The sequence below is a fragment of the Cavenderia fasciculata genome (assembly GCF_000203815.1).
Source record: "Cavenderia fasciculata unplaced genomic scaffold Scf_EU5ZYIE01DZOHE-5, whole genome shotgun sequence".
In the NCBI taxonomy this organism is placed as follows: Eukaryota; Evosea; class Eumycetozoa; order Acytosteliales; family Cavenderiaceae; genus Cavenderia; species Cavenderia fasciculata.
This window is the reverse complement of record NW_004457644.1, coordinates 430,623-450,486: the sequence shown is the minus strand read 5'-3', so window position 1 is coordinate 450,486 and position 19,864 is coordinate 430,623. Positions and strand designations below refer to the sequence as shown.

General features: G+C 33.3%; 9 protein-coding genes across 9 annotated transcripts; 4 read left to right on the top strand and 5 right to left on the bottom strand.

Moving 5' to 3' along the window:
• Positions 1-408: 408 nt before the first annotated feature.
• On the top strand, positions 409-1,991 carry DFA_09324 (DUF1325 family protein; the record flags this gene model as incomplete). Its single annotated transcript, XM_004354626.1, has 4 exons — positions 409-571; positions 681-756; positions 1,120-1,662; positions 1,733-1,991. The coding sequence occupies 4 exons, from the start codon at positions 409-411 to the stop codon at positions 1,989-1,991; spliced, it is 1,041 nt and encodes a 346-aa protein (XP_004354678.1).
• A 558-nt stretch (positions 1,992-2,549) lies between these two features.
• DFA_09323 (uncharacterized protein) lies at positions 2,550-3,138 on the bottom strand (the record flags this gene model as incomplete). Its single annotated transcript, XM_004354625.1, has 2 exons — positions 2,550-2,714; positions 2,788-3,138. The coding sequence occupies 2 exons, from the start codon at positions 3,136-3,138 to the stop codon at positions 2,550-2,552; spliced, it is 516 nt and encodes a 171-aa protein (XP_004354677.1).
• Positions 3,139-3,420: 282 nt separating this feature from the next.
• On the bottom strand, positions 3,421-4,389 carry DFA_09322 (uncharacterized protein; the record flags this gene model as incomplete). Its single annotated transcript, XM_004354624.1, has 4 exons — positions 3,421-3,493; positions 3,751-3,816; positions 3,925-3,944; positions 4,066-4,389. 4 exons carry the CDS (start codon positions 4,387-4,389, stop codon positions 3,421-3,423), a joined length of 483 nt encoding a protein of 160 aa, XP_004354676.1.
• A 283-nt stretch (positions 4,390-4,672) lies between these two features.
• Positions 4,673-5,521, top strand: DFA_09321 (saposin B domain-containing protein; the record flags this gene model as incomplete). Its single annotated transcript, XM_004354623.1, has 3 exons — positions 4,673-4,676; positions 4,941-5,149; positions 5,240-5,521. 3 exons carry the CDS (start codon positions 4,673-4,675, stop codon positions 5,519-5,521), a joined length of 495 nt encoding a protein of 164 aa, XP_004354675.1.
• A 236-nt stretch (positions 5,522-5,757) lies between these two features.
• Positions 5,758-10,175, bottom strand: DFA_09320 (uncharacterized protein; the record flags this gene model as incomplete). Its single annotated transcript, XM_004354622.1, has 5 exons — positions 5,758-7,533; positions 8,097-9,077; positions 9,180-9,607; positions 9,705-9,861; positions 10,002-10,175. The coding sequence occupies 5 exons, from the start codon at positions 10,173-10,175 to the stop codon at positions 5,758-5,760; spliced, it is 3,516 nt and encodes a 1,171-aa protein (XP_004354674.1).
• A 214-nt stretch (positions 10,176-10,389) lies between these two features.
• Positions 10,390-11,378, top strand: DFA_09319 (uncharacterized protein; the record flags this gene model as incomplete). Its single annotated transcript, XM_004354621.1, has 3 exons — positions 10,390-10,546; positions 10,651-10,853; positions 10,956-11,378. 3 exons carry the CDS (start codon positions 10,390-10,392, stop codon positions 11,376-11,378), a joined length of 783 nt encoding a protein of 260 aa, XP_004354673.1.
• Positions 11,379-12,116: 738 nt separating this feature from the next.
• Positions 12,117-15,582, bottom strand: gacU (RhoGAP domain-containing protein; the record flags this gene model as incomplete). Its single annotated transcript, XM_004354620.1, has 4 exons — positions 12,117-14,474; positions 14,583-14,860; positions 14,940-15,158; positions 15,270-15,582. The coding sequence occupies 4 exons, from the start codon at positions 15,580-15,582 to the stop codon at positions 12,117-12,119; spliced, it is 3,168 nt and encodes a 1,055-aa protein (XP_004354672.1).
• Positions 15,583-16,612: 1,030 nt separating this feature from the next.
• Positions 16,613-17,949, bottom strand: DFA_09317 (phosphatidylethanolamine-binding protein PEBP; the record flags this gene model as incomplete). The annotated part of the gene is made up of 5 exons (XM_004354619.1): positions 16,613-16,651; positions 16,874-16,934; positions 17,077-17,452; positions 17,539-17,673; positions 17,748-17,949. 5 exons carry the CDS (start codon positions 17,947-17,949, stop codon positions 16,613-16,615), a joined length of 813 nt encoding a protein of 270 aa, XP_004354671.1.
• Positions 17,950-18,143: 194 nt separating this feature from the next.
• Positions 18,144-19,850, top strand: DFA_09316 (uncharacterized protein; the record flags this gene model as incomplete). Its single annotated transcript, XM_004354618.1, has 1 exon — positions 18,144-19,850. The coding sequence occupies one exon, from the start codon at positions 18,144-18,146 to the stop codon at positions 19,848-19,850; it is 1,707 nt and encodes a 568-aa protein (XP_004354670.1).
• Between the last annotated feature and the right edge of the window lie 14 nt (positions 19,851-19,864).

Here is a 19,864-nt window from a genome sequence, read left to right as displayed (position 1 = left end):
ACAAAAATGAATTAAAATAAGTTAAAAATTACTTTACGAAGAAGACAACAAGATAGAGAGAAAGAGATAATAACGCGCAAAGAAAGAAAGAAAGAAACAAAGATCAACATCAACAACAACAATCAATTAATTAACTACTATAGTCATCCATATCTACTTTTAGTCATCTTCTCTCTTTTACATCTTATAGTATCCAATTTATCTACTTTACTCTTTCTATCACGCAGTGTATTATTATCAGCAGCACCAACTTTATGTGTTTATTGTACTCTAATACTGTTCAACATCACTATCATCGTCACTTTCATCAGCAGCATCTATAACATTCATTGTAAATATTCTCATCACCTTCATCATTTATTTATATAAACATTTTCAGATATAATAATAACAATAACAAAAGTCACAATGTCAGCTATTACAGACGTACAGTTAATCTCTGTGTTTCGAAAGATTGAAAAGATTGTCAAGGAAACCGAAGTCTACTCTAAAAAGGTAGACCTCCTAAGAGAGACGGGCGGAGCTCTCAACTCTTCAGGTAATTCATCAGTCTTTGAAGACGATGATGAATGTATGTATATCAATTGTACAAAGAATGATCAATCATATATCTAATATTTCATTCAACTACCTCCTCTAATCCTACTTACTACCTCTACTACTAGTATTATTCCCATTAGATATAGGTTGTGAAATGTATGCAAAAGCACTCAAAGTATACATGGAGTCAAAATCATATATAGAGTCACTTGACAAGTATGTACATATATATTCACTCTACACTTCTCAATTTCCTCACACGTATCACACGATATGTATAACACGCACTTTTTGTTGCAAAAACAGACAAGTCATGACGGATACACTCTTTCGCTCTCTTTTTTTATTGACGGTTTTAAAACCAGTGGCAACAACAAACTAAAAATAGTAAAAACAATTTTTTTGATTTTTTTGATTTTTAATGTTTCACATTTGTTTGTCCTAAAACAGAAATCTGATTTCCGTCAACATTTTTACATTTTCTCCCCGATCTTAATTATTTTTGGCACAAATCACGCTTACCAATCATGATTAAATTAATTATTAATTATTTTATTTTATTTTTTGTTTTAATTTTAGGTCAATGAATAAATTTGTAGATAAAATTGGTAGACATGAAAAAGCATCAAATATAACCAAAAATATTGCCAACAATAATAATAATAACAATAACAATAATAATGGAAATAATAACAAAGAATCAACTTCATCTTCAAGTGATGATGACTCTGGAGAGACGGAACCAAGAAGAAACTTAAAGAGAAAGTCAAAGGAGCCATCCTCCTCTAACAATGGTACACCCACTAGCAGCAATAGCTCAGGATCGAGTAACGGTAACAACCCGTACGCCAACAACAGTGCCACCGCTCAAAAGACAAAGAGAATCAAACCGCCACCAGCTGAACCAATACCAAAGGAGGATTCACCACCAACCAGCAGCAAGGCAGACTCAAAGCAAGACAAGGACACTTCCAGCAAGGAACAACAAATTACCAACGGAACACTCGTTGCTGCTCGTGAAAAGTCAAACAATAGCGTCAATTGGATTCTTGCCAAAGTCAATGGTTTCAACCAGAAAAACCAAAAATACGAAGTTATCGATGAAGATGAAGATGAACCAAAGTATGTAAAAAAAAAGAATCAAAAAAACAAATCGAATTTATATTTATTTATTTCTCTTTTTTTTTTCTAGACGATTCTTTGTTATTGCAAAAGATATTATTCAATTACCATCAACTTCATCAGTTTCCAATAATTTTTCATCAGGTACCAAGGTATTGGCAATGTTTCCAGATACAACAGCATTTTACCCGGCTGTAGTAGTCAGTTCTACAAAGGTAAAGAACAAAACCACTCATTATACTCTTCACTTTGATGACGATCAGGGAGACAATGGACAAACCCCTTCTCGCCGTGTATCTGCACAATATGTAGTATCTTTTTCCAAATAAGGTGGAGCTAATGGCTACCATCTCTATTAATAATAATAACCATCCGATTGCACACATCGCCACCAATTCCAAATCACAACCGTCATTTCACTCCTCCCAACCAACAACCACCCAATATTATTTATATATAATAAATTCCTAAATCATCACATCACAACCAAAAGGAAAAAGATGAACCACACCAACAAACAAAACAACAAACAAACTCCCTCCCTCCCAACCAACCATGTATAAAGAACAAAATACAAACTAAAATAACTTTTTAAAAAAAAAGGATAAAAAAACAAAAAAGATAAAAAAAAGAAAGAAATAAAATAAAATAGAAATAATATAAACAAACAAACAACAAAGACAATCTTTCTTTTTTTTTTCCTATAATGGATAATTCACCCAAATATAAAATTAATTAGTATTTTTCTCTATTCTTCAAGCAAGAAAGACAACAAGAAACAGCCAACACAAAAGGAACTTCTTTTAGTTTTATTATTCAAGATAATGAAATTAATATATACAAGTAGGGTTTTTTATTATTATTATTATGACATTGACAGTTTCTATTTAAAAAGGAGATAGGGATGGAGAGAATCTAATTTTTAATTCTTGTGCAATGTCATTTCTTTCAATAAATTTCTTTTTCTTGTTTGTACTAAATACGATTCCTCTTGATTTTATATTCTCTCTTGCATTAATTTCTGATAATAGATAATTTAAATCTACATACAACTATTTTTAAATATATATATGATTAGAAAATGATTTGACGAACAATATTTAAAAATTCTTTTTGTCTTTATACCTTTGACCAAAACTTTTTTTGTTTAACTACAAAAATTATACTACTAGTAATCATTGGAATCATTCCAACAACAAATACAAAGAGGAAAGCTCCCATATTCCAAGCTATTCTAAGACCACGACATTCTAGTTTTCTCATCATCTTGGTATTGATTTCAGTGATGATGTCTTCGTATTCTCGGGCACTGATTATTTGTCGGAATGATGGGTCTTCTGGAAAGGCCTGTTCAAAACCTGAAAAGATTCGGAGCATATCCTTATCACCACAAGGTCCTCTTCTTTTGATTATTAACTTGTTTTTCTTTAAACTATTACTATCACCATTATGGAATTGATTCATTTCAAACTCCATTTTTTAAAACAATGACGATTATAAATATGATTGATTATGAATTAACTTGTTTATATAAATGATTTATAAAAAAAAAGGAGTACTCGATTCGTTTTTATAACAATTAATAATTCTGCGCATGCGAGTTTGCAGGTTGTTTATTGAGTCCATGGCCGAATAATTTATTTTTATAAACAGTTTCTGATCAAGAATATCTGGTGATCTGCGCGTGTGTCACCCCATCCGCATGACACCAGATGTAAAGATCGAAAACACCACCCCAATGCACGCATAAAATCTTGATCATTCGAATAATGTGTTGGAGTAAAAGTCAACATGTGGAGGATGGGGAACCAAAAGGATAGAACGATGACGACTAAAAATAATAATTATTAACGTGTTTTGAACTCTCTCTCTCTCTCTTCCTCTTCCTCCTCATCGTCGTCATCGTCCTCTAGGTGTTGTTCACACATTGTGCATGTTGGTTGTTAAAGTTTTGAGAGTTTACCAGATTGTTAAAGAGTCTTTGTGATGGTGGATGTGGGGGTGATGGAATTCCCCACCATGGTGGAAGTGGGATGTACTGGCAGTTTAATCTTGAGAACTTGTTTGGAGACTTTGTTCTTTTCAAACTTTGATGCCTTGGATGTGTAGAAAACAACTCCTTTGGTTTGAAACTCTGGTCTTTCATTAACCTCTCTTAACAGTACTTGAAGTCGTTTATAAATCTATAGCAAGGATGATGATGTCAATAAATAAATAAATAAATATAATAGCATCATAATGGCGTATCCGTTAACTACTTACATCTCGATGAAATCTTCTTTCTTTTGAATTGAATAATAAAAGAGTGATCAACCAGGGAATGAATCCGATTACCAGGATCATCGTGACCGCTCCGATAGTGTACCAAATTCGAAGGGTTGGACAATCCAGAGTAGAACTAACCTTTTCATTGATCTCTGTCATAATGTCTTCAAATTCTTGCTCGTTTATTGTATGTCTAAGTACCTGATCAGCAGGATAGTCTTGATCAAAACCAGAAAAGAACTTTTCCATCGTCCTACCCTGAAATGGTTCTCTTCTTTCAAATCTTATTTTTCTAAATTGATGGTGGTGGTGGCCATGAAGATGCCTAGTATGACCCATCACCTCCACCATCTCGTAGTGTTCTGGTTCATATATAGGTGAAGGAGCCAATTCTCCACTGTCTGCCAACGATGAGCTTGGTATAGCTCCACCAATATCCACATCCACTGATATTGCATCCATCTCTTAAAGCTATACAATCTTATCTCTATTCTATCTATAGGTATGAAAATTCATCATATATTGAAAACATAAAGCTACTTTGTTGCAAGTTAACTTTCATACCCACCACACCCGCGTTGCATCTGATCCAAACATTCCTTTTCTTTAATTTTAAAATAATTTTCAAAAAAAAAGCTTGAGTACAATCTTTTAAAAGAGAGAACATTTTGATGACATGTCACATGAGGTTGATTGATCAATTATCTCTAGAGATGTAATTGTAATAGTATACTAAATTATAATTATGTGTATATATCATATCATATGATACAACTAAAACAGAATTCAACCAATGTTTATGATGGTTTCTTAAAAAAATTATCTTTGCAAAAAATCCGATCACGTCGGAAACTTCTTTAAACTCTTGTTCTCAGATTCGCTCAATCCCTAACGCAACCATTCGCACAAATCTCATACTTACTCTACTCTTTTTTATTATTAGTTTATTTATTTTTATTTATTAATTTATAAACATACCTACACAATAATGAACAAGTTATTTTTAATTACAGTCTTTGTTTTGGTTGCTATCACCGCAATCAATGCTATCCCATTCAAGATCAACAACGGTCTTGGTGCTACTCCAGTAGAATGCGATCTTTGTCAACTTACAGTCAACGTCACTGAACACTTGATCAAGACTCAAAACTACACCAAAGAACAAGTCGAAACTGAATTAAAGAAGATTTGCAACATCGTTCCTGCCAATATGACCAAGGAAGTAAGATTAGATAAATGATTACAACAACAACAACAAAATCATTATATTTGATGATATTAACATAAAGATTTCTTTATTTATTTTGTATAGTGTAATTTGTTCATGTTACTCACTGCTCCACTCATCACTGATGCTTTGTTCAATGGTGAAAGTTCAACTGAATTGTGCACCAAGTACAAGCTCTGCGCCCCAGTTCCATCCGAAGAAGCAAGAGTACACGTTGCTGCTCGTAGATTCAACCCACAATTGGTCAACAAGATCAAGACTCAAGGTTCTGTCCTCTCTGAAAAGATCAAGGCCAACCTCCAAAAGGTCAACATTCAAAACGACAAGGCTGAAATCATCAAAAACATTAGAAAGACTTTTGAATAATTGATTTAAAATTAACCATATGGAATCATATCGATTTTGGAATGTTAATAGTAATAAACAACAACAACAACAACAACAACTAAAAATAGTAATGTTATAATAATGTATAATTACAAATGGGTGTTTAATTTACAAAAAGGAAACTGTTTTAAACAGTGTATTCTTTTTTCGGACTAATATTTATTATATGTACAAAATATGCTAAGATTCCTAAACGATGAATATTATTATTATTATTATCTCCTGGTGAACAATATTTTAGCAACATCATTAAATGATGATTGTTGTTGATTATTATTATTATTATTAAAAGTTGGAGTTGAATATTGGAATGAATCTGGATCTCTAAAATCTTTAATGGTTATTGGATGTGGTCGACTATTATTATTTAGAGACTTACTATTATTATTATTATTATTTTGATTAATTTGATTAATTTGATTATTAATTGGATTAGTAACAATGACATGATTTGAAATTGAATAGATAGTATCATCTGACCATTGATCATGAGGATGAAAACCTTTTCCAGTACATGAAGAGATTAGACGCATTCCTTTTGGTGAATTGAGGGAAAATATTTCATAGTTTGGAGTTGGTTTGGGTGAGACGACGATGGCAATAGATTCTGGTAGTTGTTGTTGGTAGGCATGTTGGTTGTGAATATCGACAGATGACAAAAAGACAGTCTGGGTGGGATGGGTATGTATCCATCCAAGGGTAATGAGGTTGTTGGCCAGTTGATAGGATAGCACTTTTTCGTCGTCTGTACATTCAAAGCTATCTTCTTTTCCAGTCTGTGTAGGGAATATCAGCTCCGTCACAATGTATTTCTTTTTCTTGTTTTTGCTTGGCAAATCCTCTAGTCCAGCTGAAATGGCTGTTTCTCCACACTCTTGATCCACTTGAATACCACACAATAGACCACCCGTCTCAATACCTCGCATAGTATTGTATAGAGATCTATTCCAAAACAAGTAAATCAAATCTTCATTCAATTCAACAGTCATTCTATCATTCTTCTTGATGTTGCCACCTGTAGCAGTGGTGGTGCTGTATGGTGATGAAGGTCTAGAGATAAAAGAAGTGGTTGTCGATTGAGACGACGATGAAGAGGAAAGTGGAGAGGATGATGGATATGGAGAAGGGGAGGTGGTTGGCAAGCAAGACAATGGAGTAAATGATAGTTCATCTAAAGACGAGGCAGTTGTAAAAGTAGTATTGTTACTTTCAGTTGATGTATTACTCTTGTCAACAACCATATTGGGTGTTGGTTTATCGGGAACCGATACTTGATCATATGATATATCATATTTCTTTTTTGCTTGGTACCAATTTAATATATGATTATTTACATTATTGTTGTTATTGTTGTTTGAAGAAGAAGAAGAAGAAGATGATGCTGATGTTGTTATTGTAGAATGATTTAATGATGTTGTAAAAGAGGATGAAAGAGAAGAAGAAGAGGTGGAAACAGTTGATAGAGATTGTGATGGTTTTTGTGATTGTGATGATGATTGTCTTTTAAATGTTAATGAAGAGTATTCTGGAGATTCCAAGTATGATTCACTTTCTTGTTCATTCTCCTCTTCTTCAGAGTCTGTTGAATCTACAATTCTTCTCTTATTCCTTTTCTTCTTATCATTATCATTGTTTTTAAATATATTTGTAAATCCATCATGTATTGTTGTTTTTGTTGTTGTTGTTGAAGTAGAATGATTTGGAGTAAAAGATGAAGAAATGGAAGATAGTATTGGAGGGGTATCTTTTTCCTTTTGTTGTAATTGTTTCCTTTTCTTTGCTAGATTATCATAGTAACCATAATCTACATCTGCATTGGTACTCCTTCTCGAATCTTTAATGAGAGAGCTACTAAAGAAGGTATTTTGTATGAAATAGTAGAGTATGTAGAAGCAGAGTGAAAAGAAGCACGGAAGAAACAAGAAATCAGTGTAAAAGTGATACAATGATTCTATCGTAACCATGAGCGTTCTGAATGATATCATATCTCTCTGAATACTAATAACTACTATATCCTTCTTCTTCTTGACAATATTATGTAGTTAGAACTTTTATCGCATGTTTACACAAACAAGTAATATTTTGAACATAGAATGAATGAATGAATCAAGTACCTTTTTTTTTAGTGGGGAATTAATTTATTATTTATTATTATTTATTAAAGTTTATGATTAGAGATTTATTTATTAAAGGTTTGTAGATGCATCTACTTATAGCCACTATATATAGTTTAATATAACCATGGTAAATTGGATTTCATGTTGAATTGAAAATCAACAAAAGTATCATCATCGAACTGGATTGATGATAATGTGTGACACATTAATACAATGATTTTGTTGGGTAGAGGGTAAAGTGAATATTGATTGTTTACAATACTATATAGTTGCTCTAGTTCTTTACTAAAGTTGTTGGGATTACTTGTTGCAGCTTTGTAAAAATAAACCATCACATTCCAAAAATAACCAACCTTGTCTATACAATTGTCAAGTGGTTTCGAATGGTAGTATTTGAATATGAGAGGAATGAATTGTTTCAACAAATCACCAGTTACTTTAGTATCTGGATCATAGTCGCATAACATCTTGCATTTTCGACCAAGGTAACGGATGGTCATCGGTTGAATAGGGCCATTCTGTGAAATGGTCATTTGTTGTTGTTGTATTTGTTGCAATAATGTTTGTTTGGTTGTTTCTACAATTAACTCTATTAATGATTTTTGTTGTTGTTGTTGATGTTGATTATAGTTTGAAGAAGATGCAATATGTTCTAGTATTGATTGATTTATATCAGACTTGTGGGCAAAAATGATTTCTTTTGTTCTTGACAATTGTTCACAAAGTCGTCGATCGATTTCAAAACAATTGTTTATCATCTCTTTGATTAGATCAATATCGAGAATGAATCCGGTCATTTCTCTGACCATCATTTCTAGATGACTAAGAGTGTTTGGTGGAGGATAGGGAGACTTTAAAAATGCAAATGACATTTTGACCAAATTAGCAAATAGTAGCTGTGTTTGGTGATGAAGAATACCATATTTTAAAATGGATATTGATAGTAGTTTGAATGGCAAATCGTCACTGTGTCCAATCATCATTGGCAAAAGTCTGAGTATTGGAAGGAGGACTGATTCGAGGTATGGACACATCAGACTCGACACTGGAATAGTATTAAACAGTCTAATAATTGTTTTAGAGTGTGTGTAGAGTGATTGGGTGCTGAGAGCATGCACAGCATATTTCATAAAGAATGGGATGTATATTGGATACCGAGTGATGAGTGTTGGCAATTCAATTATAATTTGTAGTATACCAAGAGTGACTGAATGCAAACCAAACATAACTCTAGAAGTTTGATCTCCTCTTATCTTGTTGATCAATCTAGATAGATAGTTTTTTGCAAAGTACTCTACACCCATACTACCACCAATACTGGTAAATGATCTAACCAAATAAATAGTATTCTCTATATTATCTTGACCCATTTGCTCCAATAAACTAGTTTCAAGTGATTTCATAAATCCACAAGAATACTATAGTATCAAAAAAAAAAAAAAAAAAGTATAATATAATATAAATATTAGTTAGTGTCTGGTTTGAGACAATTGGATTGAATGTACTCGTGTCAAACATACCTTTATAATTAGATTAGAGGGTATTTCTTTGTATATTTGGTATTCAATAAAATCGATCAATTCTTGTGGTGGAGTGGATGGTAAACGATCAAAAAGTCTTTGCAATAGTATAGTAGTCGACGGATTACATTGATCTGTAGCCTTGTAAACCGAATAGACAGTTCTACAGTACTCTAAATCATCGTAATTGACGATCATTTGATCTAATAGGTTCAATGCCCTTGTTTGAATATCGATAGTACAATCTACACTAAAGTATCGAGACAACAACCCTTTTAAAGCGTCGTCATTGTCGGTGTGGTCGCACTCAGAGTGACAGTACGCATGCCGTATGACCTCTGATCGTTCCAATAGCTTCAGTAATCTTTCAGCAATGAATAAAGTCATCCCATCAAAAGACACATCATTGATAAGGATATTCCAATCATCTAAATAGAATAGAGAATATAACATTTTAAATTGTTGTTAGAATGACATTGTGATATAAATAAAAAGGAAAGAAAGAAAGAGAAAGTAAGAACTTACCTTTTGGGAATAGTTTGACGAGGTTACATACAATGTTAATGATCTTATCGACCATATCCTCTGGAAGATGTTCTATTTGAAGAAGTTTGAACGTTTCCGATAGTACAACATCTTTATTTGATTCAAGAGGAGATGAAAGAGAAGAAGATTGTAATTTCTTTTCAACCAAATAATCGAGTATTGTCAATGAATTGTTTCGTAACTATACCAAGATGATGATTGATTAGCATTATATAGTTTTTTCTATTATTACTATTATGTATTCATTCTATTCTATCAATATAAGATCTTACATACTATAATTGATTCGTATGTTCTAACAAGATAGATTAAGCATTCTATTGTTTTGTCAAATTGGGTACTACTACTACTTGTATACTCTTTTAAATCATATAGAGAGCTCTCTTGCTTTGAGTCAAATGATTCAACTACGATTTGAATGAATTCTTTGGTAGGTTTATCATCATCCATCGTACTATCGAGAGTGTTACTTGTACACTAAGATTTTATCACCCACTCTCTGGCATAAATATTAAATGTTTTTTGGCATCAAACACACCATTGCTTTGGGTTCGAATCAAATTGGAAATCAATTTGTTCCTACTTTATCTAGAGATAACTTCATCTTCAAGAAAGAAAGAAAGAAAGGAAAAGAACATCAATTGATCACCAGGAAACCAAAGATATGGATATGGAATGGGTTAACGATGGTTTACATGACTCTAAAGATTGTTTAGTGTGGACAATGCCCCATTGTTCAGCTGTGATGCTTGACTATTGTTTGGAGTTGATCACCAAAGATCTTCCAAGTGGTATATTATCACAAGAAGAGATGGAAAAGTGTTTGATAATATAATCAAGAAATATGAATCTAAAATACCTTTCCAAGCTGCCATCCTCCTTGGCAACTCATTCAACTTGGCCTTTGAAGATTTCCCAATAATAGTGACAGAGAATACGTACAAGTATGTCAACTCTATTGAATTGGCTAGATCATTGACCCAACCAATGATTTACATTGCAAAGGAAGATGTAGAGGGTTATCTAAACGATCTCTTGTCTCTCGGGTCTAAAGAATTCTTTCAGTTTGATAACATAGCCCACCACTTTATCACAGTTCAATTGGATATTGTCTATTTATTAGTCAATGTATTACATTACAGTCTCCTATATTACCAACAACTAGACGATATCAGATCACATCAAAGATATTCGATTCATTGACAGACACACACCTGTATTTAATTTTAGATTGGTGAAACACAATACCCCTATCTGACAATCGATGATCAAGAATTGAACAAGTGGAATACCTATATTGCATTCAAGATTATATTAATCGATGTTATATCTGCAATGAAGTTGTCAAATAAAATTCGCATAGGATTTACCAATGCCATATCAACGTTGACAATGACTGGATCAACGAATTCTATTTCAAATTATTATAAAAAGAGTATCGGTGCTTGTATCGATTCGGATTATCATCCGGAATCTTCGACTCTTTTTGATTTAATTGGAAGATATTGTACATTGGATCAAGTCAAGATGGCATATACAATCGTCCAAGAGTATAGAAATGATAAATTATTACAATGGTCATTATATAAAGCCGATAGACCTCTATTCATCACTGCAATAGCGGCAAGTAGAGCTGCATCATCCAAAAACTGAGAGGTACTAAAATTTTTAAATGAAAATATTAGTGAATCTAAACTTGCTCCATTCCACTTGAAAGTCTCGAGATTCAATTGGTATGACAACTTTGTGAATCAAAACCAGTCAATCATCGCTCAATTTATAAAAGAGAACAAGATGGAAAATGGACATAGGAATGATTATCCAATCATACTATCAAGATCAATCATTGAAAGTATATTTGTCAAGTCCAACCAACAAATCATTAATTTATTGGAATATTATCATCAACAAATACAACATTACCAACAACCTTGACAGCATAACTGGAATATTCAAATCAGAAGATATTATTTATCATTTAATGTCAGAATGTTGTGAGAGAGGAAATTTAGAAAAATTCAAATGGTTGGAACTTAAATTAAATCTATCATCACAATCAAAGATTCAACAACCACAAAGAATCGCAACAACTATATTTGATGATGCATATCTCAATGGATTGAATGATGATTTGGTTGAATATCTTAATGACAATAGATTGAAGGTTTTGTCCAGAATCTTGGAAGTATGTTGGTGAGAGTGGAGATGCAAAACAATTACAACTCATGATTCGTGGAACAAATCAACAACAACACAATCAACTTTTCAATACAATAGCTAAATTTGCAATTCGAAGAGGGAATATGAAAATATTAAATCAAAATATGATTCCAAATGAAATCATTTCACTCAATTTAACAAATTATAATTTGGGATTTATTAAAATACAAACTACGATTGCTGTTGTACAATCTTTTCAAGATCAGATAATTCTTGCTTTAGTAATTTGTATCTCTCGTATTCTTTTTCAACTGGCAAACGGTCATCGACAAATTGTACCTTTCTTCCAGTGCGTTTGACAAAGTCTGTTTGGTATTTATGAAGATCCACTTGTAATGCCCTCTTTTCCAACTTTACTCTATTGTATCTCTCTGTTACACTTTCTTTGGTGCCAATGTCATGATCACTGCTACTGCTGGTAATCGATACATTTTCTGAGCAAGAATCCATTGGTGGTGAATTTGGTGGTTGTGGCAATGCTGCTGCTGGTTGGGCATGTTGTAATTGTAATTGTTGCATTTGTTGTTGTTGTTGTCTATTATGTTGTTTCTGTACATCATCTGGAATATTATTTGTTTGATTATTGTTGTTATTGTTATTGACATTGTTTAATTGATTATTATTTAAAGCATTTGGAGTTATGATAAGTGGTGATGTTGTCAATGGAGTTATAGGCGCAGATTTAATTGTCGTCATCGAAGTATTTGTTTGATTATTATTATTAGTATTGTTAATATTATTAGGTTGTTGTTGCAATTGTTGTTGTTGTAATTGTTGTTGTTGTAATTGTTGATTATGAGCTAGGTCCAATAACGCTTTAACTTCACGATATCTTTGGTAGAGAGGTCTCATTACCTCCTTATCGTTCTTTTTTGGGAAATGTCCATGATCCTTTTTAAACTTGATGTCAAAGTCTCGCAACTCCTTTTTGATGGCTGATTTTTCGTCTTTTAATTCGCTGGCGGTGAGAGCCTTGAGGTCTGATGCTCTTCCGCTCTCCCGTCTCACGTGGATGAGGTGTGCCCAGGCAGTTTCTAGTGGCCCGGGCTCTGCACTATTTGCCCTCATCAATTTAGGTGAAGGTATTAATGAATCAGATGTATTACCTATTGGAGGTGAATGATTATTGGTTTGTCTTTGATTACTATTATTAATATTATTATTAATATTATTATTATTATTATTATTATTATTATTATTATTATTATTATTATTGTGATGATCACTAACAAGTAAAAAGCTATGTGTTAAATTGTTACTACTACTATATTGGAAGTTATTATTATTATTATTATTATTTACAATTGGGGATTGTTGTTGTTGTTGTTGTTGTTGTTGTTGTTGTTGTTGATTATTATGATTATTGTTATGATGATGATGATGTTTTTGATGATGATGATGATGTAATCTTGATTGAGATGGTGAAGCATTGGGGGATGAAGATGGAGCAGCTGCTGCAATGGCTGCAACCAATGCCGATGCATTTGGAGAGGATGCCGATGAGGAGTGGGTGATGACCGAGTCCAAAGAGGCACCTCTGAGATATCTTGGTGAGAGGAGGGGTGCAAGCGTTGGCATGCTTGTGCTGTTGGTGAGTGCATTGTCAATGTTGGTGTAGGATGACACCATGTCTAGGACAATGTGGTTTTCGTCTGGACGAGGAACATACTCCAAATTGTCTGTCACTGCCAGATCCTTTTCAAACAACATTGAACAAGTCTTGTGAATTAAAATTCGAATCAACTCTGGATTCTCATAATCAAGAATCATCGATGATCTCGGCGATGTAGGTGGAAGTGGACTAAGAGTAGGTGAATAATCTCCTCTTTGTCTATTTGCGCTACCAAGAGTAGGCGAATGAGCTGTTTGAACTGTTGTTGTTGTTGTTGTTACTGTTGGAGTAATATTTATGGCAGTGGTAGGATTAGTATTATTATTATTATTATTATTATGATTGGGTAAAAGGATGGAAAATCGAGATAAATTAGATGACGATGGTGAATTTTTTGGGATATGATGATGAGAATGGGAATGATGTTGATGTTGGTGACTACCATTTTGAATTTGGTCCAATTGCATTGATGATGTTGCAACAGCTTTGGATAATGATGATGGTGATAGAGGGGATGGAGGGGGCGGAGGAGGTGGGGATCGCAATGCCATGGCACTAAAATATTCGTCATGCATCACAGGACTCGATGGTGAAACCAACTCTCTAGGTGAAATGGGGTTAGTCTCATCATCACTTCCACTTCCGCCACCATTATTTCCACCACCAGGTATTGGAATTGGAGATGAAATATTATTATTATTATTATTATTATTATTATTATTATTATTATTATTTGTTGGATTATTAGTAGTGTTGTTGTTGTTGTTTGATACCATGTTAAATGATGACGATGAGAATTGAGCTGCATTTCTCTTGCCACCAGGTTGTCCTTGCAATTGATTGATGAGTGAAGGAGATATAGAAGGATTAGATTGTTGATAACTATTGTTTAAAATAAATAATGGATACTCTGCACCCTAAAATCAATCAATTAAATAAATAAATAAATAAATAAATAAATACAAGTTAGATTTGTTTTCCATTCTCTCTTCTATTCTTCTATTCTTTTTTGTTTGGATACAAACATTAAACAAATATTCAAATTCATCGATAATTAATAAAAATACACCATTTACATGTCTTGCGTCTTCGATCATCTTGATCATATTTTCATGTTGTGGTCGCATGACAGTTGGCCCAAATACAATAGCCAAATTAGAGCTGGTCATCTTATTGACCGCCGAATTACGAGAAATGTCTCGCAACATTAGCGCAAGATGTTTCAACAAAGAGTAATGTGCCAATGGCAATTGATTCAACAGTGATCTAAGTGATGCCACTCGATTTGGTTTATCTCTATTATCTAAATTAAAATTAAAATAATTCTATGATTAATAATCCACGATTCAATCAATATATATATAAATTGTAATGATAGATACCATGTGATTTTACAAAAGATTCATAAAGTTGAAAAGTGAATAATGGGTCTGGTAACTCTCTGACAAACAGTTTTAATAGACTTGCTTGAGTATGCATATCTTCGCATCTATCATACAATTGTTCATGTGTCGATATCTTTCCAGAATCATATACTTTTTTTAATTGTTGGATATCTTGATTCGATCCAGGAACTCTAAATATACCTTCAAGTGACATTGCTAAAACCAAAATCAAACACACAATTGTATATTAGTCATATGTATGTGTGTTTTTGTCGATTGATCAATCGGTCGATCCCTTTTTTTTTGTAGATTGTTAACTTTACTTACCATATTGACGAATATTAGTTGTTATATGATATACAACATTTGGAACGTTATTTACAGTGCTATATCGCTTAAAGATTTCATTTAATGGAACTCCAAATGCAGGTCCTTCCTTGACAGAGCTGGCGTGTCCAACCGTCTGACTGTGCATGTGGTGTGCTGTGATTTGCTGATTGGTCGGAGATGATGACGATGAAGATGAATTGGATGATGATGGTGCAGCAGCAGATGGAGGTGATGTGCTCATTTGATGTCCACTGCCTCCAGCACTAGTACTGCCACTTCCCAAATGATTCCAAAACCTTTTACTTTTCATTCCTCTCTATTTTATCCTCCTATATCTATCTTTTATATTCTAGTATACAATTCTATCTACTATGTTGTTGTTGTTGTTGTTGTTGTTTATATTTATCTATCTAATCTCGTGATGATAGAAGTTCAATATATCTATCTCTCTATCTCTCTTTGATATAAACTCTCTAACTATCTATCTATCTATATCTAGGGTTGCTAAACAACATGACAACACCTAAAAAACGAGAAATAGGAACAAGTAAGCAGCAAAGAGGAGGAGGAAGAAGGAAGGATGGGACTGATTGATAAACTAAAAGTAAGAAGAGGAGCTCTTGTTCAAGATAAATTGAATTGAATTGGATGGTTTTTAGAAAAATTTATTATAATTGATTGTTGATTGTGAAAATTGTGTTGTTTAAAACAAAAGGGAGAATTGATGATGTTGTTATTGTTGTAAATTTGGATTGTAGTAATAGAGTAGAGTAGAGTAGTTGGTAGGTGGGTTGTAGAAAGAGAATTTTAAAAAAAAGACTACTTACTCATTTTGAAGGAGGGAATTGTTTTTTAGCTAACACTATCCACCCTCTTTTCTTTCTCTCCCTGCTCTCTCTCCTCACTCTTACACACCACACGCGACAACCAACCCACCTACTACTCGTGAGATATCACACACAACGCTGTTGTTGAAATATTGAATTGTGGGGGGTAGGGTTTGATTGATCATTTTTTCCGTTTTGTGTCGATTGGAATTCAATCCAGAAAGAAATAATAAATAAATAAATAAAATGGATGAATGGTATTACCTCCCCCCTTCCTACAGGTCAAGTCAATACAATTCAGTCTGCACACACATATGTATGTATCTTTCTTTTCTTTAAGACGCAACTGACAGATAGACAGAAACCGTGATGTTGCAAATATAAATAAACATATTATTGATGGTGATGATGGTATTATTGATTTTTTTTTTTTGGAGGGAGAATAGTACTGAGGATTAATTGTAATGGTTATGGTTGGATGTAATTATAATTCAGAGGTATAAAACCAACCATCTATTTCTCGTCTTGTCCACCCATGTAATCTTTTACTTTCTAAACATCATCATCATCGTGATCCACGAATCCATGTTTCCAAAAATAAATAAATAAATCAATAATAATAATTGTTGTTCCAACCAGCATTATTTCTGTCTGTTCTTCATTTGTAAAAGATGTATCTATTCATGTTCAAATTATTATTACTATTATTCCTATTATTACTCTTGTTATCTATCGATTAGATGTGTACGTACCTCTTCATCATTTTGTTTTTACTTGTAAAGGTAATAATGATGGATGATGATGATAATTAGGATTAATTAATCCCAATGGGATTCTAAAAAAAGAAAATAGAAATATGTCTTTTTGGTTGTTGTTGTTTACTATATATTACCTATTTTATTAGTATAGATGAAGAGAAGGGATAAAATAACATTTGATTTGAGGGATTGTTGTATTACACCAATGATGTAGTTTACTCGTATAATCTAACCTTTTCCTTGCAACTACCAAGAACTTCGTATAATTTTGGAACGGCTTCATCAAACTCTGCTTCGAAATAGGTAGCTCCAACTGGTTCGAGACCCTTGCTACTAATAAAAGTATTGAGAGCATAGTTGTTTCTCTTGTCAGCCGACAATGGGAGATAGTATTCACCCTTTAAGTTGAGACGAGCAGTTGGTTGCTTGCAAAGGATGAAAACGTATCTGTGTAATCCAGTGTTGGGTGGTGGACCTGATCCAATGTACTCTGCCATCACTTGACCTTCAGTAACCTTGTTTTCTGGAATATCAGTGATGATCCAATGTAACCATGGAGAGTATTTTGGATCTAGTCTTGATGGTGCATCTGGGTCTGCAAGTAATAATAATAATAATAATCAAACAAATCATTAGTATCATCAAAGTGTTATCTATCTATCTATCTATCTCATCACTTACCAGCTAAAATCAAAGTGAAATGTTCACCAGCTGAAGCATTGTAGGTGACAGTTGGTTGCTTGACAACATCTGTTGGAGTCAATACTTGACCAATTTGAACAATCTTTGAACCATAGCTAACTGTTAATTCCTTGACTATATATATACACAAAATAGTATTAGATCATCATCATCATCTTCATCTTCATCACGTATGTAAATCTACATACTTGGGTTAAAAGTATTGCTGAGGAGTGTTGGAATGACACCTCCATTCTTTAAAGAGTTGAATATATTTGCTAAAGACATTGCTTGAACTAAAAGAGAAATGATAAATTTCAAAGGTCTTGTACAAAAGTTATTCGAAAATCTGATCTTCATCTTTTTTATTAAATTTAATTTAATTAAACCCTCACTATTATAGACTTTCATTGCTTAACTTTTTATTATTATTATTTATTCTCACCCACAAAATAGTTATAGATACAATGAATATTTGTATCTATCCTTATCCTATTATTTTATTTTTTGTTGAAAAATAGAATTTATTAAGAAGGAGTCCATCTTAAACAAACAATCAAAGAAAATGAAACATCTTTTAAAAGATAGATAGATAGATAAAAAAGATGACAACAACAACAACAACAGAGACAATAATAGATTTATCAAACTTGAATATATTTAATATTATCGTATCGATTGATGATGGAGTCGATTTAATATGCTTTTTGTTGACTTGTAAAAGGTTCTATCGAATTGGACGAGATAGTAAAACACTACAGTTTAAACTACAGTGTTTGGGAACACCATTGATCGCATCCACCAAGGCTCCTTTTGGATTCAAGGCATTCACTCCAACCATGAATGCAATCATCCACCGATTTCATCTAACATCGTTTGTCAATCTATTCAAAAGATCGACATCGAATATTCTCGTTGTAGGTGATTCAAAGGTTATTGTCAACCAAAACCACAATGACAATGATATTACTCATTGTATTCTCACTCATTACAACAAATTTGGAGATGTGCCTCGATCTACAACTCATCTTGTCATACCAGAGGACGCGTTGGTATCAGAGACACTTGGTGTAGATATCCTCCCTCCAAATATCGAGTCATTGACGCTACTGGATTATTACGGACAACCTATCAAACAAGGTGACCTACCTGCCAAACTAAAGCACCTCAATATTACACTCAACCAACTGCTTCCAGGTGCACTCCCATCAACGTTGGAGTCGCTTAGGTTTGACGGGTTTGATGATTTCCACACACACACATTGGCACCAAATATGTATTCTCAGTGTAGTCGTCTCACTCGACTACATCTAGGTCTCTGTCAATTGGTGCTTGACCCTGCCTACGGTAGGGTACCACTCTCTGACCTCTTTCCCGTCACTTTGCTCACCCATTTGTCATCGTATGAAGAGGTTTCAGTTACTCTACTAAAGGAGTGTTGCAATCTCGAGGTTTTAAAGGTTCCACATAATAATATCAAGCATATTGACCTATCTAAACACTTTCCCAAGCTTTGGTCACTCACTCTCCAATCTATAAGAGATGATATAGACCCACAATTGTCAATTCCACCATCGATCAAAAGACTACGTCTCTGTCTTGGACGAACCAATCAGTCTTTGAAAGGGGTCATTCCCCAAGGTGTCGAGTACCTCATTCTTGAAAGCTACTCTCAACCCGTCAGAAAGGGTGATATTCCAGACAGTGTTAAATCATTGGTTTGGAAGACACCCAACGATCCCGAGTTGATTGTGTTGCCAAGTAATCTACAAAAGCTTAAACTCACCTACTCTTACGATCAAGAGCCAATTATTCCATCACCTCTACCACCAGCCCTCACCAAACTGGTCTTTGGTAGCAGTGTCCAAGGTGATATGAAACTGTCACTTCCAGAGACTACCACCTACTTGTATTTCCATGTCGATCATGACACCAACATCCCACAGGCATTCAAAGGTGATTGCATTCCTTTACATCTCAAGACATTAAACCTATTCGTCGTTTTTAAACAAGAGTCTGACGACAATACTCGTATTTGTATAGATGATATTATTTATCATTCAAATATTGACAAGTTGATATTAACATTCTACCAAACTGGACAAGTTGAATTCAAAATTCGACGAGACAATAATAATAATAATAATAATAATAATAATATTTTAATGGTTGATTCAGAATCAATGTTTGGTGGTTACCTTCCAATCAAGGGTCATCAACAACAACAAAAGAAATTATATTTAGATTTACAAAAAAGATCTCCCATTCAAGATACTCCATATAATATTATATCATTATTATTATTAGATTAGATTAGAATAGAATA